At 38.2% G+C, this 26,021-nt stretch overlaps 2 protein-coding genes across 2 annotated transcripts in view; one reads left to right on the top strand and one right to left on the bottom strand.

The window, feature by feature from the left end:
- Positions 1-1,831: 1,831 nt before the first annotated feature.
- LOC128371803 (microfibrillar-associated protein 3-like) lies at positions 1,832-5,063 on the bottom strand. The gene is made up of 3 exons (XM_053332178.1): positions 4,952-5,063; positions 3,605-3,887; positions 1,832-2,589 (listed from the first exon to the last, which is right to left on the bottom strand). Exons 2-3 carry the CDS (start codon positions 3,840-3,842, stop codon positions 1,832-1,834), a joined length of 996 nt encoding a protein of 331 aa, XP_053188153.1. The 5' UTR covers positions 3,843-3,887; positions 4,952-5,063.
- A 4,437-nt stretch (positions 5,064-9,500) lies between these two features.
- Positions 9,501-26,021, top strand: part of pof1b (POF1B actin binding protein) — a 29,685-nt gene continuing 13,164 nt past the window's right edge. Inside the window, exons 1-2 of the mRNA XM_053332177.1 lie at positions 9,501-10,075; positions 13,983-14,060. Of these exons, the coding sequence (XP_053188152.1) occupies positions 9,719-10,075; positions 13,983-14,060 (435 nt within the window). The 5' untranslated portion in view covers positions 9,501-9,718. The remainder of the gene's footprint in view (positions 10,076-13,982; positions 14,061-26,021) is intronic.

The following is a 26,021-nucleotide window of genomic DNA, read 5'->3' as shown; positions in this document are numbered from 1 at the left end:
GCTTGAAACCAGCTCCAAATTCATTTTTGATTTCAAGTGATTCAACACCTTACCATACAAATGTAAACTTCTACACACAATAAATTACTGACTTGCTGCAATTGAGTCACTATTAGTCACTATGAGAAGAGCTGCATCATCTTCATGATAAAATATATTAAAGTCCCTATTTTTTTCCCCAGACCTGTGCACAAACAAAATATGAGATTACATCTGAATATTTATGAGCACAATTTCAACCACTTTCCATCACATCAAACTCCAGTGTAAAAATAATCACATTAGTATTTCTCTCACTGCTGCCTCTGAGAGGTGAAAGTAGCAAGAAGCTTGGTGTTTACTGTGCAACTTTTTTTGAAAGTTCCTCTAACATTTTGTATGGCTCATGCATTTTTAAAAATATGTTTATTGCTTTTGTTGAAACTGTCACTCTGAGGCAAAGCCTAACCTGTAATTAGCTGCTGTCCTGACTGACAAAGACCCACATAAACAATCACAGACATGGCAATCAAGTCTATGAAGTGACACAGTGACATGTTTTTGAAGAATTATTTCAAAGCCTTCCCCCACTTCCTGTGTATGTCTGCTGACTGACATTAAGCACTGATATGAAAACAATAGACACAATGACATAAATAAGAATATCTCATTGCAACATTTTGTTCTGCGGAAGCTGACTGACTGTCACAGTGAACAAAAGAGAACAGCAACAAATGACGTCCTCTGAAGGAGGAAAATGAGCTCTTACATCTGTCGCTACACTTAATATAAAGTTGAAGGAAACCTGCAGAAAAACACGAAAAAAACTAAATATATTCAATACATTCAAGAGGATATTAAAGAGGAAGTAGAATTCTGAGCCCAGTTGGTCCAGTTTGGCTCTGAAAAGCTTACTGGTATCATTTGTCCTGAAATCACAAAGACATTTAATATTGCATGATGGCTAGGTTATCCTCAAAGGTTTTGTTGTGCGTGTCACACTGACCGACAACTATGACCTATATTGAAATTTAAATATCACTGATTGCCTCAGTTTTCATGTCTGATTCTGATTTTTCTCCAAAAGCTTTTTGGACCCTAATAGTAAGGTTGGACCTACATTTCCTTCAGTATCACTGTTCAAGTGTGTGTCAGTGTGTGAGTGTGTAGTGGTAATAATATGAGAGCAAGACCCTCACAAGAGAGACCTCTGTAAGATTGATGAAATGTCAAAAACTAGTAAAAAAATGCCCAACCCAGTGAACTTCTTCAAATGTCTTGTTTTGTCCAACCAACAGTGCAAAACCCCAAGATATACAGTTAGAGAAAATAGTAAAAGGGTAGAAAATGTTTACAGTTGAGAGGCTAGAACAAACCCATGTTTAGCAGTTTTGCTTGAAAGGATGGAAAAAGAACATGACTTGGTATAAAAACGCAATATGTTTATGCCCACATAGCTAATATCAGATAATGGTAGTATGCCCACACTGACGAAAAAATATGCCAGAATCCAACTTGTACTTAGCAAGATAGAATATATATTTTCCTAAAATTGTGAACCAAAAATAATCTAAATGTATTCTGTCGTTTGAATGGTCATTTGATCGCCTTGAAATAAAGCTGCTGCTTTCAACGTGTTGTGGTTTCTTTGCTTAGTCAAAAAATACAACAAGATTTGGGGCCAGAATTCGATAATCAGAAGTGCTAAGATCTAAATGACACCCAATCCAACAATGTCTCATGACTTTCTGATCGTCCTCAGCACTTATGTTCACACACCTTAAACTTGTGTTACTTTTGAGGGGATTCAGACTCAAACAGGCTATGTGTTGCTCTCACAGGACACATTTGGTCATGGGCTTGTTGTGAGCAGAGGGAGGCACACCGCAGCCTCCTCATCCTCATCATTATCCTTCTCTTCTACAGTGTCCACACCTGCACATTCAGAAACCATGTGGACTGACACTTTAATGTCAACGCCACCTTCATCATTCCTTTGTCCTTCACTTGGCGGCAGCAGCACCTGACACGCCTCCTTCTCCTCTCCATCTGAGCAGGGCGGGCCTATAGCTTGTCTCCCTACTTGCTCTGAAGAGTGAGGGCCAGGGTTCTCCGTATCCATACCTGTACGGCAGTTCAGGATAAGCGGCGGCAGAGGGACGCTCCGTGCCAGTTCCTCAATGTGACGGGCGAACTCCTGCGTCTTGAACTGCGTCACTTTAGCGAACTCCTGCGTCTTGAACTGCGTCACTTTAGCGAACTCCTGCGTCTTGGCAGATGTGATGATGGGAATGCGCTTTGCGACCTCAAATGCCTTCTGTAGCTTCTCTGCACCCTCAGTGCGGAAAAACTCATTGATGGCCCTCTCTGTCTCCTTGAGGTGGCTACTGACCATGCAGAGTCGGGCCACGTTGAGGATCATGGTGATGGTGAAAGCCACCAGACAGACGATGACATAGTACAGGCCCAAGCCGCTGTCGGTGTGGGCAACACGCAGAATAACGGTGTAATTTGCGCCACTGGAGGCAACACATGTGTAGCGGCCACGGTCCACAAAGGAGACTGCAGTGATGTTCAGGGTGCCTGTTTCCTGAATCTTCCACTTCCCATCTGGAGTCAAAAGACACAAGACAACAAGACAAAGAGAGTTTTAGTTTTAAATGAGGAGAAGCTTTCTCATTAAGAGCAGATTAGGAAATCCTCATCAATCAAGCAGCCTGTTGTGTAGCATCAAAAACACTTACACAGGCCAACAAACCCAGTTAGCACTTAGTTCATTTAAATCTGACTTAATGTCATTTGCACAAATTACAACACAAAACACACTCTACCTAATGAAATAAAAGTAGTTTTACACCTCAGGTTAGATTCAACAAACAATAGTATTGTGTGTGTGGGCTCACAAGCTTCATTCTAGGTGTCAGATTTTACAGAAACATGCATAAAAAAATGTTTTAGACACACAACCTTTGACTCTCAGGGTAATGGTTCATAAAAATAACACAGGGAAGTGTTGGGAATATATTTAGGGATTTAGGGAACCAATAAAAATTATTGACTAATTCAGTATTTTACTAGCATGCCTAAAAACTGGATTCAATGCCAAAATGCCATTTAAATTTAATTTAAGTATCAAATGTTTTCATATTGAGGGTGTTTAATTAATGTTCTGATTTGTCATCTGTTGTCTAGAGTAAACTATTACTATTTGGGTCATTTCTGAATTTTAATTGCAATTATTACAATTGACACAATGGTGTTTTTGCTGTGCTCTTTGGTGTAAAATGTAATTTTAAAATGTTTAAAATGTAGTACTTATACATATGTTACTTGAAATTACGCACATGCATCGTCTTCCCAGTTTAATTTAGACCTTTTATTTACTTGAAAATCATCACATTCACACAGTGGGTGTTAAGACTTCTGTTGTTGACATGCAAAAGAATAGCATCTGATAATGACACCCAGGGTCAGTTTTGCTTAAAAAATTAAACTTGCTGTTACTTCATTTGTATGGATTTATGTCTTAAATACATTGGGTGACCTTAAGGTTGACCTATAAAACCACAAAAAGAACTAATTTCAATGACTATTTCTCCACACTCCATCAATTTTCTCCTCTTACCTGCGTCATCACCCAGCTTAAGTCCTTTAGGGTTTAACCACATGATGCTATCGTGGCCCCCGGTCACGTTACATTCGATCAGGATGCTGGATCCCTCCTTTGCCACGATGGCCCTGCTGGAGTGGACACTAGCCGTCTCCACCTCCGACCCGTTCTGAGCTCCATCTGCTGTCTGACCACCGAGCAGCAGGACTGTGAGAAGCAGGTGTGACAGATGGTGTTTCCCGGGTGAGAACATGATGAAAGGAGTTACAGCTTCAGCTCACAGCCAGACAAGACAAACCTGCAGAACAGGAAGAGACTAGGCTTACAGTTCAGAAAACAACACAGGGCTGTAGAGATTTTTAATGTTTGCATACTCTGTAATGCTGTCCCCATTTCACTATTTTAATGTAAACACATTAACCCTCACAGAAGAACATCCTGCAGGACTTTCGCTGGTTAATTATTAACTCAATATGTGAGTTTTAGCTGTGAAATTCAAACCACATTTTGTATCTGAAACTTTGAGGATTACATTTTACTCATTTTAAACTCAATTTTCTATATTTATCTGACCATTCTATTAATTTCTTGTTTTTACAAGAACCCCACCCATACCCATCATATGTAGGCTATACTGTAGTTTACATTGAAGTAATTTATTGTTACATGTAGGTTATGTCTACATCGTATTAGTTACATGCACGTGGGTTTAAATTGTGTTAATTTGATTTTTAGTCAAAATAATACAAACTTATTTTGTTCCTTTGACTTTTCAAGCCTCGTGCAGTATTGTTGTTGTCCATTGCAAATTTACTAATTATACGAATTCATTGATATTCTCATTAGTGAGTGCTTAAATTGTGGCACATTCAATAAACTGTGAGTATATAACGATACAAATAGGCTAATAATTAAATAACCTAGTAAAAAACCTAGTAATTACTTCAGTACTGTGGGTGTCACGAACCAGTCCCTTTTTTTTTTTTTTTTTGCTTATAACATTTTAGGGAAATAGACACCAGTGACCAGACATCCCGGTTCTCCCGGTTTTAAGCTGGGTGTCCTGAACCCGGCAAGCCCAACATTCAGTTTCAAATTTTCACCAGAATTAAAATAATAATCATATTATTACATGTTTTCGGCGCTTAGGCTACATAGTCGTTTATCATGTTCTGTCCCACTCATTACCTCAAGCAAATGAAAAGGTGAATAACAACCAAGCGTCTGACTCCAACACTGATTTGTCTGTATGCGTGTCAATCAATCAGTGTGTATTGTCAAGGTAGGTGTGCTAAACGCTGAAATAATTGCCCCTATGACTGTCTTCCAAAACTCAGCCAGAGCTAGTAACTTAATTCCCACCTGCTGCTCAACAGCACCACTGCAAACATATATCTTGAATCCTTTTGTAGTCCAATTGTGGCCTCTTCTTATTCCGTTTTCTCCTGTCAGATGTTTCCAGAAACCAAACAAACAAACACGCTCCGTCTTGTACTTCCGCTTCCTGGTTCAGGTAAGGGAGTGGACGACGCGTGACGTCACCAGGTGAGAAGAAAGTATTAAACTAATACAAATGTATCCATCCAACAGTGTTTAAATTATAATGCTTTAAAAAAAATAATTATTATAAACAAGTAGGCCTACCTTTTTATGGTCTTATTACTTAGCCTACTGTTTATTAATCTTTCCCCTGTAGTTTATTTTAATTTTATTTTATGGCTTTTATCTTTCTATTGTGTACTTTATCTCTTTATCTTTTTATTGTGCTTCTATTGTGTTATATATTTATTGTATTTTATCTTGTTGTGCAGCACTTTGGAAAACCTTGTGTTTGTTAAGACCATGCTATATCTTATAAATAAAGTGGATTGGATTGGATTGGATTAGCCATAAATTATAAATGATGTTATACATAGTAGTCTAACTAGAGGTCCAGATATGCCAACAATTTGATGTGTGTCACATTTTAGCCTTAAGTGAGGGGAATCAGATGTTGGTAGGTACAAAGTATGACTCCCCCTTCAGTCTCAATGTTGACCCATATAAAGGATATTTCATCATTGTTGGCATAGACACATGAAACTTTATAATTATTTTTTTTTTTATTGCATTAAATATTCCTTGTGTAGGAAGTGTCATATTGGGTGTAACCTGCATGTTTGTAGATGTTTGTTAGTTTCACTTGAATTTGTAGCTATTGTGAAAAACTTTAATTTTTGGAAAGTATTTTGGCACCATCTTGTGACAAAATACATCATTGCACTTGAGAAACTGAAGATTTTTAAGTGTTAAATGTATTCAGAAAAAAAATATATATTTCTGTAATTTACAATAGACATGACTAATGTGTCTGTGGTTGTAGTCCACACTGTTTCTGACAAAGTGGGATGCCGTAGATTGTCCCAGCCACACATATGATGACTGAACTTTGACCTCATGTGTTCAAGACTCCTCTCGACTGTCTCCTCACAGGGAGAAGATGATCTGCAGGATCCTTCTGCTCATCAGCCCGACCTCATGTGTCTCAGGTTAGTTTACAAATTTGCTGTAATATCCATAAATATAAATAACAGCAGCATCTTTGAACTCTCTAGATTTGCCTCAGTTCTCATTTTGTCTGGTCCTTACTTTGCCTCTCTGTCTCCTCAACAGGAACATTTGTAGTGAAAGTGACACAGACCTCCTATCAGGCAGAGGAAAACCACAACATCACCCTCAAATGGATGTTTATAACCAAACCTGACACCTCACTTTACACCTTCTGTCGACTGTTCATTGATCACAAGGAAACATCCTGTATCATGTACGTGAGGGTGTTGAGGAGTCTCAGGATGAACAGTTTGCAGAACGAGTTCAGTGTGACAAAGACGCCCTCAGAGAAGGATGAATCAGACTTCATGTGTCCAGACTCAGGACTGATGACTCGGGTCTGTACGTGTGTGAAGTATTTACAGATCATGGTTTGAGCTCTGACAGATGCCTTCTCAATGTCAGTAGTAAGATGATTCAGTAAAACTCAGAACGCCTTTTTAATGCATGTTATCCATGATATACAGACTGGACTCCTAAACTTTATTAGTTTAGCTCCTACTTGTGTGAAGTGTCAGAAGTAGGAGAGTTGACTGTAGGGATAACATAATTTGTAAAATAAAAGTACAATTATTATTATTTTTCTGTCCTCTATATTGACAGCAACTGTACTCACGGTCTATGCTGGACTCTACTTTGCCTTCATACTTTGTTTTACTTCACTGCCAGTGAGAGAGAAGAACAACATCTGATTAGACCCATCAGGACTAACAAAGTCTGTCCCCCAATGACGGTTTTCCACATAGAAAATCCCTGACTCTCTGATTTCAATTAATCAAAACCGGTGGTGAGTCTGTGTCCACTGGAAGAAAAGGAGGTTCTGTTTGCTTATGGCTTCAGTGGCTGAGGCCTTGATTTATGGATTGTGTCTGATCTGAGAGCAGCTGTGTTTGATCTGAGAGCAGCTCCATAGTCAGATACACAGTCAAGTCCACCATCATCCCCATGTGTTCCTTTGGATCTGACAGAGTACCATCAGTGTCTGATCTGGACTGCTCTGCTGCTGATCTGTCCTTCTACACAGCCTCTGCAAACACACCGAATCTCCTCCACTCAACCCCCTCCTTTATCCTCCTCCTGGATCCAAGTCTGGAATTTGGACCATCTGGATCATCTTCAGCGGGGGCCTGTATTTAAGTTTTACTTTGGTCTAAAACTGAGATCTCCGGCCTTAAAGATTTCAAACATGTGACCATCTGTATCTGTTGAAACCAGACTGACACTGCAGATAATTGCAGAATCATGTTGCACTACAACTGTTAATTTACATGATTTATAATATGACATCTGAATTTCTAAAAAGCATTAAAAGTAAAATTACTATTAAGTGTTGGGAGGTTAAACAATTAATATATTATCCAAAATGTCCGATTTTTTCTTTTTTCTAACAATAACTTCACAGAGCCCAATTTTAAGTGGTCAAGAGTCTTGGTTTAATTGAACTGAAGAAGCTTGAAGCACCAAATATTTGGAATATTTTCCATTATACATTACTGAAAAAGTAAACAAACAAACTCATTCGTAAAGTGTTACATTTTTTCCAATCGACCAATCAAACAAGTAATTGTTCAATCATAAGATGAAATTAAACATGGTTAAACTCTTGATAACTAATACTGCCTCTATAATTACTGTATCTTTTATTTTCTGATTGCAGTCATTTAATGTACCCAATAATTGAGTTCAAATGAAAACACTGATGCTTTTCTAATTACATTTTGAAAACCATGGTGATCTATTAAACCTTTTTGGATGTATTGTTCCTTTTGTTCCAGGCAGCCATTGGTGCACATCCATTTCTGTACAACATGAACATCTAGCAGACTCTTTAAAGTTGTTAGGATCACCTAATCCATCACAGAGAACATTAAGCCTTCATTATGTCAAAGAAATATATTACTATTTATTATTGCAGCTTCATTAGGAAAGCTTTGCTTCACAGAGATTATGTAAGTTTGACAAAAACTAAAGCACACTTCATGTTTATTTTGATAGATGAGACAACTCAAACAAGAGTCTGCCAGTGGAGGAAAAAAATAACTAAACATGTAAAACTACACAGAATGCATTTGGAAATGTAAAGCAAAATGGTTTATAGGTAAGGAGGTTAAAAAAACATGTATGTATGTCTAAAACTTCTAAAATACAAATATAGGCCTTTAAGTTGTGATGAACAGCGCCCCTTGCTGGACCCACATGTAAGTATAAGAAAAGGAGCTGATCTCACATTTAGCACATTGATCCTTTAATCATGTCTAAAAACAGACAAAAAATGCTCAATTACATTTTCCATTAATTTGTATCAAGTCATCCTGATGTCACGCACTGATGCTTCTTGGGCCTGGGCCTTCTTATTTACTGAAAACTGGTGTGTGAAGACGAGCATAGATGTATCGGTGACAGCAGGACCAGTAGTATTTAAAAGCCTTATTAAATTAAAGTCATTCTTTCTTCTCAAGTGAATCAGGTTCTGTACAGTTGAGTGTCCACGTTTAAAGAGCTGCTCAACATTATATTCAGCCCCAGAAGCATTTTGTGGTACAACAGTGAGGTCAGAAATAGTTCAGGTCTGCTGTGCTCAGCTTCTCCCTCCTCTCTTCCCCTCTGCCGACATCAACCTTTAATGCAGGGCTGCAACTAACAATTACTTCCATTATCAATTGATTTGTTGATCATTTCTCACTTCATTGATTAGACAGTTTCTTAAATCCCAAGATGACACCCTCAACTTTAGATGAAAAGGGAGATTTCTGACACTAAATGACTGAAAAAGTACACACTAAAAGCAGTTGATCTTATCTGAACATGTAGTCTAAGAAGTACTGAGTCCAAAAATGTTAGGCTCATGGACTACTTATAGAAGAAATGTTTTTTTTTGTTTTAATCACACAACGAAGGGTGATTTTTTTTATGTCTGGAAGGGACTTTGACACTGGATCCCTAAAAAAGTGCACCTTAAACATAGTTAATAATATGTGTGCATGTAGTTTAAGAAGTACTAAATCCACCATCATAAGTTTCATGAACTAGTAATGGAAGACTGCAAAAGTAGTTGATAGTATTTGTGCAAGATAATAAGTCCAGCAGTATAATGTCCTGCTAAACTTTACCGTAATATGAAAAAACGCGCATCAAAAATTCAAGCAGAGGCTCACTTGACCGCAGTGTCAGACCTACACCAACAGAGGCCCTCAGGTTGACGTTTGCCCCAGCCTTCTCTCTGAGCCCTCCCACCTGCTGATGCACAGTATTTGCATACAAAGCAGACAGAGCACCTCCCTCACTGGTTTGGTTTTCTTTTCCTTGGAAGAAGTTCACTAACCGGACTTTCCTCTCTAGTTTGGCAGAGGAGGAAGTTAATTGGAGCGGTTCAGCTCTCTGCTGCGCCACCAATTCAAATCACCTTTAACAACCTGAGTTCCTGCGTGTTTTTTGGCCTGTCACGTCTTTGAGAAACTTTCCTTTTCTTCCCCCCTCTCTCTCTCTCTGTTGGTTTTAGTGGAGGGGATCTGAGCTGATCCGCAACGTCAATCCATAAAAATGTCTCTCCACTCGAGTCAGAAAACCACGACGAGCTACCGGACGGTGAAAGTCGCCTCTCCGGAGCCGGTGAGCAGGACGGTGATCTCGGCCGGCTCGGCGTCCCCACTGCCGTACGCGGTGAACGGATCCTACGAGACGGTTCGGTACCTGGTGCCCATGCAGCAGCAGCAGCAGATAATGCATTTGCAGCAGCAGCCCATGATGCAGATGCAGCAGCAGTATGTTCTGATGCAGCAGCCGATGATGCAGCAGCCGATGATGCAGCAGATGGTGTCCCCGGTTTACCTGCAGAATCTACAACACCTGAGTGTCAGCAGCCAGGAATCCGACATGGCCTACCGGCAGCAGGTGGAGGTGAGCACCATGATCAACCTGTTTTCTGCTCAAATTGTTACAAATCATCATTATAGCAAAATATGATGTGAATCTGATACCCTATCAACATTATAACTTGCAGTGTCAGACCTCATATTATTTTGTCAATAGAAAAGTTTAAAATCCTAAACTTTGGAGACAATCAGTGATATTGAAATACAACATCTGGGGCATCAGGAGTAAGGCTTAACACTAAGCATCCAAAGCTTTACCACTGTAACCCACTCTAATCCACTGAACTCCAGTGAACTTGTAGTTGGTTTATTAAAATTAACTTGGCACTGTGCACACCAGGAATTGACCACCTTTAAACCACCTTCATTACCACCATGCACTGACTAAATAGTGTCTCATTTTGATTATTGATTAATCCATTAGTTAGTTGGTTGGTTGATGACATGTCAGAAAAATGGTTAAAAAAGGCGATCAGAAGGTGACAACCTCAAATATTTTATTTTGTCTATAACCCAAAGATATTCAGTTCACAATTCGTATTTGAGAAGTGATCAATTATGGCAATCAGTTGAATAATTGATGTGACTGATAGCTGCAGCTCTACAATAAGCAAATACAGACTCTTGCACATATGTAATTAAGTCATTTTGGGGCCTAATAGTTGACTTGTGCCACATAACGTGAATGAAAGTGTGAGGACGAACTATAAATATAACAGTAATACAATTCTTCACAGTTTTGTTGTTATTCATGAACGTTTCATTTAATGAAAGGAGTGCTTATGATGTAGTTGTTTTTGAACTTTAAGTCCTTAGTTGGTGTTCAGACACTCATAAGCCGCATCAACAGGGAGTCCTAAGCATCTCAGCCTTAGACTCTAATCAAAGACAGAGTTAAGTGAGAGTTTGTGGTTAAACAAATCAGATTCCAGTCTCTGAAACGTCAGCTCTGTGCTAATCTCCAGGCTTCTTCTCTGGTATTTGTCAGAGATAAGGACAAAATAAATATGAACATGATTTCAGAGTTGATTGTGTTCCTGGGATTCTTTTTTTGGCTCTTGTGAAATATCACCATCCATCACTATTTCCATCTGTAGCTTTCATTTTGAATGCATGCATGGATCAGTTAAAGGTCATACATGTACCTCATTAGTTTGTCAATCACAGCAACTTTCAGTTAGTGCAGGGTGTAAACAGTATGAGGCACTTTGCAGCCACCAGAAGAATATTATCAGTGTAAGCAAGTTGCTCATATGACATGAACTTATTATTTCTGACACTGTGGTTTGAATTTTCACAGTGTATGACCTGAAATAAATAGGTGAATCTGAGCTGATGGAAGACTTTTCACAAAAACTGCTACACTAACGAACAGAGCTTTTTACTACATAAAGGAAAAAGTTAATATACTGTACTGCCCTAAAAGTAGTCTTGGGTATCATGATCTGCTCACATCCACTGTAGGTTTATCAATCTCGCCCTTTTCCAACTGATCAACTGATTAATTGACCAATATTTCCAGTATTACAAGTCACTGTCAGTGTAATGGTGGTTCTGTAACTGCACAATTCTGCTAATCAATACAAACTGTGCTGCAGGCCTCAGAGTTTGTTACCTATTAACATGTTTGCCAACAGCTCTGTTAATCCAGTCTGTCTTCTTTATTGATCACTTTTATGAAATACCAGTTTACTACATCTGCTCATATCTTAGCAGCAGACTCTTACTACTGCACTTCCTGAATACCGTGCCCTTTCCTCCTTGGGAAGGTTTACACAAAGCCTTTTTGAATGATATCTGCTCTCCCACATCTTCCCCTTCTGCTTCCTTTAGTTTGTTTTGATTCAAATTTATATTATTTCTACCTCTTTCCTCAACTCTTAACTTTATTAAATGCAGTTCATGAAGCAGAATGTTGTCAGGACTTCCTCTGGACCTTCCTTTTGGCTTTTTATTGTCCTGATAATTAACTTATTCAAGTTCATTCCACTATTTGAGAAGCTGCACTCAAAGCTCAATGTGCGTGCCACACCCACTCTGACTCTGCTGAGGCGACACACCCTTAAATTTGAAAACAAACACATTCTTTTACCTGGCTCGTCTGGATCACTTCTGCTAAATTAAAGTACAAGTCAGGTGTACCATTCAAACCTGTTATCAAGGTCTGCACATCCATATCCCATTTAAACATCTGTTTTGAGTTGTTGGTTTTGTTTTGAAATGCTAATAATATTAGCTGTTTTGCTATAATTGTAAATTTAAGAACAATGATTTGTGGTCACATAAAAACATGCAATTGTAGGACGTCACCTTGGACTGTGGGAACTTTCTGAAACTACTTTTGACTATATGCATAATTGAAAAGAAGGTTTCTATCCGTATTTTACATTGTGAACCATAGTGTTGGATTTGGAGGCAAATTCTGGGGACGTTTTACTTGCAAAATGACAAGTTACCTTATCTGAATTTATCTCAACTGTTACTGGCTCAGGTTCAATTTTCACTCTTGTTAATGCCTCCAGAATGACATCATGGCAGGGGGACAAGTAACAACAACTCTTTAATAGTTCCAGGAATTGGTACTGTGCTAAATTGTACAAAACATAAGGCTACATGCTAGCTTCCTTTTTAAAAATCAATTAAAAATGGTGGACAATGAAGTTTGTAGCCAAAATAGTAACATTGTTTAAGGTGTTAAAGGTATGCTTAGGGCTGGGCGATATGGACAAAATCAAGTATCACGATATATTTGACCAAATACCTCGATATCGATATTGCAACGATAATGTAGAGACGACTCTTGATGCTTTCACAAAATATTTACACTTTGATAAATAATCATTAGTAATGTTGTTATAATGACAAAGTTGGTAAAAAATAAATAACCAAACAGCTAGAACAGTCTGGTAAGTTCAGAAAATTACACATTTTTACAGTGATGCAGCATTTATAAGCAGGAAAAGACAACACAATGACATATCACGATATTACGATATCCTAAATCTAAGACGATATCTAGTCTCATATCACGATATCGATATAATATCGATATATTGCCCAGCCCTAGGTATGCTATGTGATATAAGGTAGAGTCTGCAGCAACCAAAGCCATTAGGTCTTTTGGGACAAGTCCATGTCAAGTCTCAAGCCATTGAAGACTTGTCCAAGTTAAATCTCAAGTCATTCGAGACAAACCCAAGCTCTTGAATACAAGTCTAAATTAAGTCGTAAATCTTCATAAGCATATTTGAAGTCAAGATTCCAGTCCTCCTTTAAGATGTCCCTGTCATTATCATGTTTAGTTGTTGTTGTTGTATTGGGTTAGGGTTATTTAATCAGGTCACAACTTGATACTTGAAGTCTCACAGAAGTCAAGTCTCTAATTATGGTCACAATTCAGACTTGGGTCTGTATGACTCGTTTGTCAGTTTGAGTCCATACTTGACAATGTTGTGTCATGAATGACTTAAGATCATTATCACTCTTATCTTGCATGCACTAATGCACTTATAAAATGAGTCTGTGTTTGTGGTGCTTCCACCCAGCTGAATCAGAGAAGAAATCATTTTTTGCATCTTTTTTTAATGTGGCTGCTCATTTCCAGTAAATAAGGAGGAATGACGATGACATCAGCTTTATTTTTTAATAATTTGTCTTCATCAAGTGCTTAGATTATAAAGACTAGTAGCATTAGTTGTTCCTGGATCAAGGCTGAGTAAAGGTACGCTCAATATTGTTTTTTTAATGAGAATGTTTAACATAGTTTTAAAATATTTCTCTAACTAAAGGATAGATGCGATGACATAGACTGTGTGTGTGTGGTTGTGTGTGTGTGTGCGTCAGTGTGTGGTGCTTTGAGGACTCAGGTTCACTACTTTCTGCTCATGTCTGACATTCTTCTCTTCTTTTGTCTTATTTGTTTGATATTTCAGAGTATCAGCGGGCAGTCCTCAGTGTTCAGCCAGTCATCCAGTCCTATAAAGAGCCCTGAACCAAGTGCTGAGGAGGAGGCAAGAACACACACACACACACACACACACACACACACACACACACATGCTCTCATACTCACTAATTCGCTTCAACATGAAAGCACTCTTATTGGTGAAAAAACCTCAGTCTGGCAACCACACAAGTATGTGTCCTTCTCTTAGTATAAACCTTAGTTTAGTTCACTATTTTCTCACCTACTTTACTTTTTACTGTTAAATAAAAAGAAACAACGTGGGAAATAGATGCAAATGAAGTTGAGATTTAAGCATAAAAAAAGAAAAACGTAATCTTAAAAAGCTGATGACTAGTGGAAACTCCATTGCAGTGGCATCTCAAGTCACATCTAAAGTCCCTCACTTTTTTGCTTTTAGTAAATTTAATATTTTTACAGCAGTTCAAACCTTTAAATCAATAACTTTATACCTACTGGGACTGTCTTTACCTCTCTTCATTGAGCGTACTTCACATTTTTGATGTTTAATTGATGCTTGGAGGAGTGTTGGAAAAGAAAAAAATGTGTATGGAGTCCATCTGTTGGTTGTGTGCTGACACACCCATCAGCTTGAAGCTTCAACATGGGAACATGGCACTGTGTGAAACAACAGTAGCATAACAAGCATCTTCTTCTTTTTTTTTTTTTTTTTTGAAACAAAACATAAAAAAAGCCTCTTCAGCTCATGTGTGGTTTGCTCTCCATGTGTGTGGCTACGCCCTGCTTCCACACATTGTTACAACAGCACTTTGTTCACGATCACAGGACTTTAAACTGTTGTAACACTGACTAACAATTCAGGGTGGGTATCTAATTGGGGTGTGGTTGGGTGCTTCCCAGAGGCGTTAGCTTTGGGCGGGTACATTCCTTTAACTTGAACCTGCACCTTCATGCACATAGTTGTTGTCAAAATAGGAGGTTCTCTGATTTATGACGGCTATGGCGATGCTTTGATGCCGTTTGTCTTGGCATAACCTGAAATGATGCTAGCTATATAGTCAGTAATCATTACAAGTGTTATTCTTAAGCCCATCATCAAAAGCATCAGTGTTTGGTGAGAAACAGTTTTGAAATTGCATCGGTGTTACAGTAGATGTTTTCCCAATTTAATCTTCTCCTATTAACTTGTCAGTATAATTGTCACTTTGGGGCTGTGACTGGGTTTTGTTGTGTTTCCCAGAGCTCAAGGTGACAAAGTGATTCAAGTAAGTAACAGTCATAAAACAAAGAAAAGAAGAACCTTTAAGAAAACACTTCTTTTTTTAATTATGAGAGCTTTTTAACTCTTGATTGGTTGAATAGTTCAGTTTATCTCTTCATTGTCTTACAACGAGAAGTTGTTATTGCATCAAAATCCAATAAAACAGGGACAATATGAGGTATTAAAAATGTCTCAACAATAAACTCTGTGAAACTCTGCAAACTACTACCAGTATGTACAAGGAGGCATTTTATGCTATAGCTATACCATGCTATTATTATATTTGGATAACATACATTTCTTAAATATGAAATAATTGAACATTTGAACCCGTCACTCCTAATTTTCAGAAGCCAATATGTCTGACCAGAGGAAAGGATGTTCCATAAAGGGCAGCTGGTCAGACTGGCCTGGATGGATTTTGCATAGCAGTAAAAGAACTCACAATGTTTGCACTTTCTCTCAGTTTTGCATATTTGATTGCTATACAGCGAGCCACTTTTCAGTGTCAGTGGAGTCATAAAGCAGCAGTTATATTTCTTCTTCTTCTTTTTTTTGAGTTTCAAACATTTACAAAGTATGAGGAGTGAAGACTTGTAATTACCACCGAGGTTTCTAGTCTTTCCGCCTGCATCATCTGCAAAATGTGGGCAGGAGTCAACACAGCCAATCATCTGCCTTCCCTCCAGCTTCTCATGGCATGTGTTCAGTCTTGTTTTCAGGTGTGACTGTAAGTCATTTGGGGTGTCGAGCTCGTCAGCTATTTTCGGCAAGGCAGAAGTTATCTTTGATGATTTTATGGTTTGGTCAGCTAAAACTGGTTGTTAGGGAGACGCCTGTCAGCCACACCAACTTCATGTTTTCCTACAGGCATGAATGAGCTGCATTTCCTCATAGTAGCCAGGTCCTAATTTTCTTTGATTTTCTCCATAATGTTTGTCATGTATTTATTTTCTTTCTTTATTTCAGCTATTTTGAGGGCCCATGTTGCTTTAGTTCAGTTTGTCATGCTTTCTATCCTCATAAATGCTAGCCTCTTGACTAGAATTTAACAGTTCCTTGTCTCATAAAATGGGACCATAATAAAAAACGGACCCATCGGTGGAGCAGGTGGGCTTGAATTGCTAAAACATGTGTTCGTGTGAGCATGTGTGAGCGTGCACTGAAGGTTGAAGTACTGTTAAGTGTAAGGGAGGCTTTGCTTTTTGACCTCTGCTCGGCCTGAGGGGGAGAATAACTGGTTGTTGCTCTGCAAAGTGAGGACAGGCTATGGAAAAACACACACACACATACACACACACAAAATCTAAATACTACTTACTCATATCCAATGCGTCTGCTCAACTTCTTTGTATAAAGTTGTCATATTAAACAGGGTTCAATTGGAAAAAGAATAGTAAAAGTTGTCAGAATATGAATTATAAACAAAATGAATTCTCATGAGATCATTTCAGCTTTTAGATATACAGCAGTAGAAATCAGTGGAATTCAGGTTATGCAACACACTCTGCATTAGCCACAGAATTACACGGTTTCCTCATCACTGTATATTCTGTCAGATGTTTTTGTTATTTTTAAAATCATACAAATGATAACTGGACACCTGTACATCATGAAAGGTGTCAGAGGTCCATCACAATCATTTATTTGCATCTTTTGAGATTCAGTCATGTAAATCCTTTTTAGAAATGATCTGAGCACTAATCCAAAATGATGTTGTTAGTGTTCTCGTGATACGTTCCTTCTCATTTTTGTTTTTTTCCCTTTGTGTCATTTAGCCTTTAAAGATCATCGCAACAATGCAAGAATACCTTTGGGGGTTTTTTTGTTTGTTTTGTCGAAGTTTGAATCAAGTAACCATGTCAGGGTTGTCAAAAGCCAACATTTTTCAGACGCCAAAAACAACACTGTATGATTTACTAACGATCAGAGTGATGATTGTGAGAATGGAAGGTGTGGTAAACTAACAAAGCTAAAACCAGCTCTGACAAACTGTCTACTCAAACTGAAAGTCAGTGTTTTTGTAGCTGACAGAGAAAAAGAAGAAAAAAAAACAGATTATCATAAGAAAAACATAAAAAAGCAGACTGTTACTGATCTGCCTTATCAGTTGTTCTCAGCTACTGAACTCTGAGATGGATGTGACAGATCAAAGATGTGAAAAGTCGGAGGACAGGTTTTAAAAATGCTGACCACAGCAAAAAAACGTACCACCCACAGATTTGATATTCTTACATGAGGCGTGGCGGGCTGTGAACTGTCTTACTGTACTCTGAACAAGATGAACCATGACACGCTGTCACAGTCAGTCATTCTCCATATCCCGTACAGATCTGTCCGTAGCTCTGCCTGCAGCTGTAAACTGACATCTACAGGTCTGCACAGGCTGCAGCTATGACTGTGTGTGTTAGGACATTAATCACCTAACCGAGAGGGGTTTAATTGTTCATTTCTGGTGAAATAAAATGGATAGATGGAGTTGATGCAAAGGAAATAAAGCTTACAGTACAGATTTTTGTTGGGCTCTAAAAACATAACGTTAATACACCACCACCAATGAAACAACATCTGTGTTTTGATAGACACACATGCTGTAGATCCGGGCTGTGGGATCCTGGCTGCTCTTTACACTACAGATTACCAGGTTTAAATCCTGCTTTTGGATGCTTTAACAAAATAAATACTGCTTTCATGTGTCTTGTGTGATAGAAAAGTGAATATCTTTGGGTTCATTCAAAAACAAAAATAATCTTGAGTTGCAGCCTGGTGGTCTTCATGTTCAGATGGTGGTTATGGTTCAGTGACCGCAGTGTTTATAAGTTTGTTGCGGTAGCATAATGTTGATCTCTGGCACCAGGCATATTTTACATTTCACACAACGTTTAGTGGATGCTTCTTCTTTTTGGGACGGCAGTGAAAAAGCAAACCTCTGGATGTCTGACATTGTGTAAATAATACATGTTGTGGAAGTCAAAGGTCAAAGCCATACTGCTCTCAGAAAAATACTCTGGTGAGAGAGCTAGATGAGCTGAGTGAAAGTTGTTAGACTTCTCTTGAGTGGGTTCAAGTTCAAGTTCAGATTATGCGGGATGGTTGTCGACGGACATGTTTGGAGGAAATCTGACATGTTTTCGTTTCCACACTTCCTCTCCACATGCTTGTCAACAACAGTAAGACTGACTATGGGTCTGAGAGTCGTGATCCTTTTTATAATTGTTTTCTTTGTCTCTGCTCAGCTCAGTTTCCTAAGAGACTTCTCTCACCATTGCATAGTATGTGAAGTATTCAGAGTAAATCACAGGGCAGTGAAAGAGGGCGGCACATTGTGGCGAAGCAAAGACACTATAAAGAGGACATCATGTGTTTACAGTTAACCAGGAGGATATCTATTCAGTGGTTTATCAGCCAAAGTGGAAACAACTGTTAAAATATAATAACTTAGATTTAATGAAAAGAGCATAAATAACATTTGTATGTCTGCTTATCATAAAATGAGTTGGTAGCTGTAAAAATTCATTAATCACCAAAAAAGTGGTTTGTGGCCCTTAGAAATGTTAATCTGTGTTGTCTTGTTATCTTTTAGTATTAGGAGTAAGATAATACTGCTCCTGTCTGTCCTCACAGGCAACCAGATGACTGTAAAGATATTTGTGAAAGATGCTTATGTACACATACTGTTGAGCTCACTGACTTGTTTGAAAGCAGATTCATGAAGCTAATAATAAGCACATATTTACATGTTTATCTTATCACATCTGTACATCGCTCCACAGTCTGCTGCTAATAAACACTCACATTTCTGAGGTTGATGCTGGTGGTGCAAGAGAGTTATGTCATCATGGCGGAGTGTGTTTGTACAGTACATGGATGTGTGGGGTTGATTTCCTCGGTCACATGATGGTATCGTTTTAAAGTTTGGCGGTTTGTGCAACATACCGTGAATTGCTATTCAGAGATGAGATCTGATTTTTGAGTAGGAATGCCTCTTCCACTCCAAAATGTGTTTAGCTTGTTGCTTTTCGCCACTTGGATGTTTGAGCTTCACTGTGCAGAACGATTTATGAGCAAAGACACTTCAGTCTGCTGATCGAGGAAAGTTTCTGTGGTATCACACCCAGCAATTAAACTTTGGAAATAAACAATATTTGCACAATTATAGATTATGCATTTTTCAGTGATATAGAAGGCAATTCAGAGTTTTTGAACAATGCTAGAAAAAGAGAAATAGTTGGTGTTGGTTTCAGTGCCAGCATGAGTGGTTGAATAAATGTTTGCCATCATGTTACCTACACGTGTGAAAGCTGAAGAGAAGCTGTAATGGCATGAATGTGTAAAACTGGGTAATTCATCTTAAGTAACTTTTTTGCTTTGACATTTTTTATTTCTTGCTGAGAAATAGACAAGAAGATCGATGCTATTCTCATGTCTGTACACTGTACATGAAGCTAGAGCTAGCAGCCAGTTAGCTTAGGTTAGCTTAGCTTAGCAAAAAGACTAGAAACAGGGCAGCTAGCACCTAGCAGGTAACAGCTCTGTCCAAATATAACAAAAACTGCCTACCAATATGTCAGGCAAGCTTGTTGGTTAATGGGCATAAAAAGTGAAATGTAAATATGACAAGTTGTGGTTTTATAGGGGATTACGTGCAGGACTTTGTCTTGGCCAGGAGCAGCGACTTCCCAGACTCTGCTTGATTTCTTTTGGTGCCCTAGTTGTTTTTTTATGTTCAGGTAAAAACTGATGCTGGTGATCTATTTAAATCACAGACTGTTTAATAATTAAAACTTGCAACTAAGCAAACCTAATTTTCTTTCTGGATTTTGTGAATTCATTTAATGTTGCTTTAGATATTAGAGAGCAATACGAGAAAGGGATAATGTACAGTTGGTTAACTGCTGAGCTGCTGCCAAATCACCTAAGTAAAGTACAGAAAAAGAAAAGAAATTCAGTTTCTATATACATATTTTCACTATATAAACTAACTGGTGTTGAATTGAGCAATGTCTAAAAGTTATGACCGTTACAACAGGTAGACAGCCTGTTAATTATGAGTCATTGAGCATTAAATTGACATGATGTTTGCTTGTGAACACCTCAACCTGCGGTCCCACACCTGACACTATTTTCACACACTCAGAGCTTCCTCACCAAATGTAGTGTTTTGTCAGTGCTGCATTTTGTTGCCATGGTGACTTCTAGATCACACCCAGTCTTTATAGTAATTGTAGGAAAGGGCTTGCTTGGTATGTTATCAGCAGACTCTGCTCTATACAGAGAGGGGGAGAGAAGACATCAACAGACAGTCACAGCTTCCTTTTTTTTTTTTTTTTTTGACATAACCTGTAAATTGAATCAGTCTTTACAAATATGTCCTGCAGGCTATTCTGGATGTTAACCTCATCTCAGATCGTATGTTGTGTCACTGTGTTGAGGATCAATCAGACATTTTTCCATATAGCTATATATACTGTACAGCTTTTTACATAACTTGCATCAGGTTTGAAGCTGATGTTTGCCAAGTGGCGCTACTGTACCTGTCCAATTTTTACACGTGTCTTCCTGAAAAGTCTGAGTTATGAGCTGAGACGCTGACGCCAGGGAACCAGAGCCAGAACAGTGAAAACATGAAGAAAAGTCTCATCTGGGGAATTGATCTCTCTCCCAGAATAACTTCTACTGTAACAGTGACGGCTGTCGGTTTTGATTTGCTGTTTTGCAGCTTTCATCTCATCCTGTGAAGAGAGAGAGCGGCTTGATGCTGCAGAATAATGTCACACATTCAATCTTAACAACATGAAAAGGTTTCGAGTTGCATATTTTGGACCCAAAGGTTGCTGGTTTGAATCCTTGATTACAGTCAAATACAGAATGCAGACATTTCTGGCTCTGTGCAAAATCAGGTATAGAGTTTGTCTCAACCAACAGTCCACAACCCAGATATACTCAGTTTATAATCATAGAGGACTAAAGAAACTAGAAAATATTAAAATTATGACTCAGGGATACAGTGTGTTCAGGTTAAACATTCCTACTGCACTGGCAGACACAAACATGACTTGATAGCTAGGAGATGTTTTGCAGTGAGCCCACAGTCACACAAAGAGCCTGTGTGGTAAAGTGACTCCTCTCTCTCCAATAACAACCTCTTGTGTTACACAAAGTCCTGAGAGCCTGGCTCACACACTGACCCACATCACCGTACACACACACACACACACACACAGTGAGTGAGCCTGATACAGTTAAGAGGTGAGGTGGTGAAGTATTGAGTTTGAATATTGGGTTACTGGTCTTTTGGGACATTTTTGTTCGACCTAGTAATGATAGATTACAGCAGTAAATCTGTAAGAGACACTTTTTTGTGGCATAAGATACAGTATTTGTATATAAGTCAATATACTACAAAAACATCTAATTTAGCAGGGTGTAGCTGATCATTATTTTCATTATAGATTATTTGTAATCAACACATTGTTGAGTTTAACATGTCAAAAGTAGTGAAAAAAATCCTTTATAAGGTCCTGCCCATGTTACTAACCTAAAATTAATTGTTTTACTATTTAAATTCTCGATTATGTAAAAGCAAGAGCAAAGCAGCACATTCTGACATTTGAGAAGCTTCATAAACAATTTAAATGATTAGTTAGCTATCAGAAATACTGTTTCTGATAGTTTTGTGAAAATGACTAATTAAATAATCAAGTAATTAATTAAGTTCAAGTCTTCTTTTCTTCATGTACATGGAAAGAAACCATTAAAATAAGGTTATTTTAACCCTGCTCTGCTTCTAATCAACTTGTTTTTAAGTATCTACTGTATGGTTTTATTTTTCTAGTGATGCAACCAAAACTAATCTTTGTTGTTTTTAAGATAGATACTCATTTTGGGAAAAATGGTTTCAAGAAAGTGATGTCTTCAGGAATTCCATTGAATAGTAGCTGTGAATTCCTTTGGCCCAGTCCTGCTCTGTTCTCTCTCTTTTCTAGGTCAGTTGGCCTTATGTAGATAAACACACACATACATACACACACACACACACACACACACACACACTGCTGCAACTCTAACCCACTAACCTATCATTATAAGCTTGTTATTCTCACACATTCTACACACCAGTATGAGCTCAGTGCTGTAGAGGATTTCTGGAATTTAGCGTCTGCAGGTTACCTGGATATTAAACTGTCACAGTTGACTGGAGGTGTTTTTGTGATCCCTGAAAATGAACACTGCCACATCCCAAACCCTGAGAAGACAAGCAAAGTTTCATGCTAACAGCTGTGCAGAGTCTGTGGCCTTTTGAGTCAGTTTCTAAAACCAGAAAACTGAAGACTAAAAGATAATCTTAAGAATTTAGTTTGGGGTTGTGTAAATAAGATTTCCTTTATTAAATATAGAGTATCAATCTTATTTTTGACATGCGAGCAGCAGAGGGTTTGGTGATGTAGGCCAGTCTGTCATTGTTTTAGCTCATACAACTGTTTTGTTCAGAGCAACATCAGATTTCCATGAAATTTGTATAGATATTCCCAGTCCCTAGAAGATTAATGCAAATTGACCCTTTGATCGTCCCTCTAGCACCACCATCAGGTCAAAATCACCACTTGACCTACATTTAAGTTTGTGTAAAGGTATTTTAGACTGTGATCGTTATCACATCGTCTGCACTGCCATTGAGCCCAAATTCCCACTTGCACACAATTAATATGAAAATGTAATGTAATGACATTTTACCATGAAAGGTTTCAAATCACATTCCTGCTCGCCAGAGGATAGACTTTTTTCTTTTATTATTCTTTTTTTCAGGTATTTAATATACTATATTTTGTTAGATGATCAATAATAATAACATAATTACATATACTGTGATGTGACTGTTTTGACAGGAGGTTATTGCAAAACCTGTGGGCCATCAAATGTATGCATTGCTTAAAGAATCACCATCACATTGTGAGAACTGGTATCTACAGTATGAACTGATATGTCTGGTGAAAACGAGCTGGTTGTACTCAACCTGTTTTGGATCCAGACTGGTTCAGGTCTGTCTGTCATCTGTACTCTCCTTTTATCTGCTGGAATGACAAGCATATTAGCAGCCACAGCCCTGCAGCACTGAGACACACCCACCTCTGTGTACGCTCACTGTTGCACTCTGCATTCCTCCTGATATTTGCATTTCACACCTAAAAAAATAATAGTCATGAAAGTGAGAGCCTTTGCTGTGACCTTTGACCTCTGCAGGATCATGAACCAAACTTAATCTACTGCAGCCAGACAGGGTTTAACTTTACAAGCTCACACTGTAAGATACTGTACCAGTGTTACAGTATGAGTCACTTTATTTACCCTGGATCTGTTCTTTTAATCTCTTGTTATAAAGATAACTCTACAGGTGTGTGAATTAAACATTGGGAGGGCTGTAGCTTAATTTCAATTAGTATTTTGATTATTTTCTGAATTAATTTTCTACTTCTAAAAATAGTTGAAAATAGTGCATATATATATATGTCTTCAGATGTCTTATTTTGTCTGACCAACAGTCTATAACTAAACAATATTCACTGTACCATTGTAAAAGAACAATTTATGTGGAAAAACTAAACAACATTTTACAAAATGTGGACAATAAAGTTGTAGTTTGGTTCTGCTGCATGACTACAAGATGTGCAAAGGGTCATGATGCTCAGAATTTTTTTAAAGTGAACCTTGGCATAAGAAGTATTTACTTTAATTATATTTGAATGAACAATTTATTGAGAACATCTCCACAATTCTGATGCAATCTGACACCACAACCCTGCAATAAATAATTTTATATATGATGATTATAATCAGTTTGTTGACACTGTCAGAAAGGACTCTATGTGGATTTCTGACTCTGTAGTTAGTGGTGTTACACTAAGAGCACGTTTGCACCCAACAATTATTCTTATTATTGACCAAGACGATTTTCAGTTTCCAATGATATACATGAAAGAAAAATGCAAAGTCCTCACATTTGAGAGGCTGGAGGAAAAACTATTAATCAGTTTTGCTTGTTAAATTATACAAACATTAAAACACCAATTGAAAAAGTGTATTAATGGTGATATCTCTCTCACTATACAGTCATGCAATCCCAGACAAAAAACACTACTGATTACACCCTGAGAGTAGACCACAGAGTTGAACCAACACCTCTTACTGTCAACAGAAACTGAACATGATATTGAGGTGTAGCCTGGATCCGTGCAGGTCTTTTTGGCCCTCCAATGGCTCAACAGGGTAAAACTTCACCTGCTGGGTTAGATTCTAGCTCCTAATGTTTCCTCATGCTCCTGAGGAATCTGGCCGGACCGCTTTACACAGCGGGGGTGAAACTAGGATAATGAAAACAAATGACACACCAACATCTCGTGTCAGGTTTTTACTTTTTACCACCTTTTTCCATGACTGCCTGTCAAGAATTATAACTAATGCCTTTAGTATAAGACATAAATATCCTTTTTTTAAAGCACAAAGTCAGAGCTTTATCTGAAGGGAAAAGCATGAAACTGAGATTTTTGAAGTTATGAATGAAGTTAAGTTCATCATTTGTGCAGCACATGATATCGCTGTAACGTTTGTTCAACATCATAATGAATTGGATATAGAAGAAGAAGGTTAGGGTTAGGCAAATGTATCTTTCTGTAAAAAAATAGCTCACCTGTTTTGTTCTTGTGGGAAAAAATCCAATATCCAATTATGGACTCAGCAACTCATTAGTAAACCATGATGATATTTAAAGTCTTATCCACCAACCCTAATAATATATTACATTCAGAGGGGCAGGTAGGAACAAGGAGCATGTTCAGGTTCAGGTCTTTTGTGCAGTTGCTAGCAAAAACGTTTTTGTAGATTTGAAGACTTGAGTTTCGGGGTTAAATCAGGCCAAGTGTCCTGAACTGACTCCAAGATCAACAAACAAAAGAAAAAACCCACTTATCTGTCAAGAAAATAGAAGTGCCAAACTTCATTCACTAATATGCATCAACTTTAACCACACCCCCTTTCCCTCTGCTGAAAAGCTCGAGATGAGAGATGAGACGGTCTTGTTGCTACATGATGGTAATTGAGGTCTGATGGGTGAAACTGACAAGAAATGATTTGTAAAGTGCTTTTTTAAAAACCAGCTTTTGTCACAGAATGAATCACAGCACATAAAACAGAAAACAGGACAAGGCAAACATTATTAACAATGTCGGTGTTGACCCCCAGTCGGTCATGTGTCAGCAAACAAAACGTGTGAAAGACAGGTGTTTGTAGAGAGTGAAGGTGCTCTCTGTATGAAGAGTACACACAGGCTGCCGCTCAGCTCAGTGGGACGTTACGTAACGAGGTTATGCAACACTTGACTCTGTCACTACATGTAGATAAGATGAAGTGATGGGTGTGTTTGGTTCAGATCACGTTAAGGTGGAGCGTGTAACTGCAGTGTGGGCTGTGCAGGAGGGCAGGTGGAGTGCCTGGGACCGCAGGGTTTTCTTCAAATCTTAATCCTACAGAATGCAGGTATCATGGTTTATATAATAAAGAGCTTTTAGGTTTGTGGCAGCAGTTTGGGGCAGGGGTTGGGGGCCGGGGACCACCCTCTACAGTTGCAACATAACAATTCCCATTTGCACAAAGCCAGATCCATATATTTCGTAATTATGATTTTGGACTAGATAAACAGAGAAAGTGTTGATTTGGTAAGTGCTGACTCATCATATAGTATTATAGATATTATTATACCTGAAAATTACTCCAGGAAATGAATATGAAATT

The sequence above is a fragment of the Scomber japonicus genome, chromosome 13, assembly GCF_027409825.1.
Source record: "Scomber japonicus isolate fScoJap1 chromosome 13, fScoJap1.pri, whole genome shotgun sequence".
Taxonomy (NCBI): Eukaryota; Metazoa; Chordata; class Actinopteri; order Scombriformes; family Scombridae; genus Scomber; species Scomber japonicus.
The sequence above is the reverse complement of the archived record's forward strand: the minus strand, read 5'-3'. Positions and strand labels throughout refer to the sequence as shown.

Coding starts and splice junctions, on each gene's coding strand:
- LOC128371803 (XM_053332178.1), bottom strand. CDS start 3,842: ATGTTCTCACCCGGGAAACACCATCTGTCACACCTGCTTCTCACAGTC. Junction 2,590..3,604: donor TAAGCTGGGTGATGACGCAG/GTAAGAGGAGAA, acceptor TTTTGACTCCAG/ATGGGAAGTGGAAGATTCAG.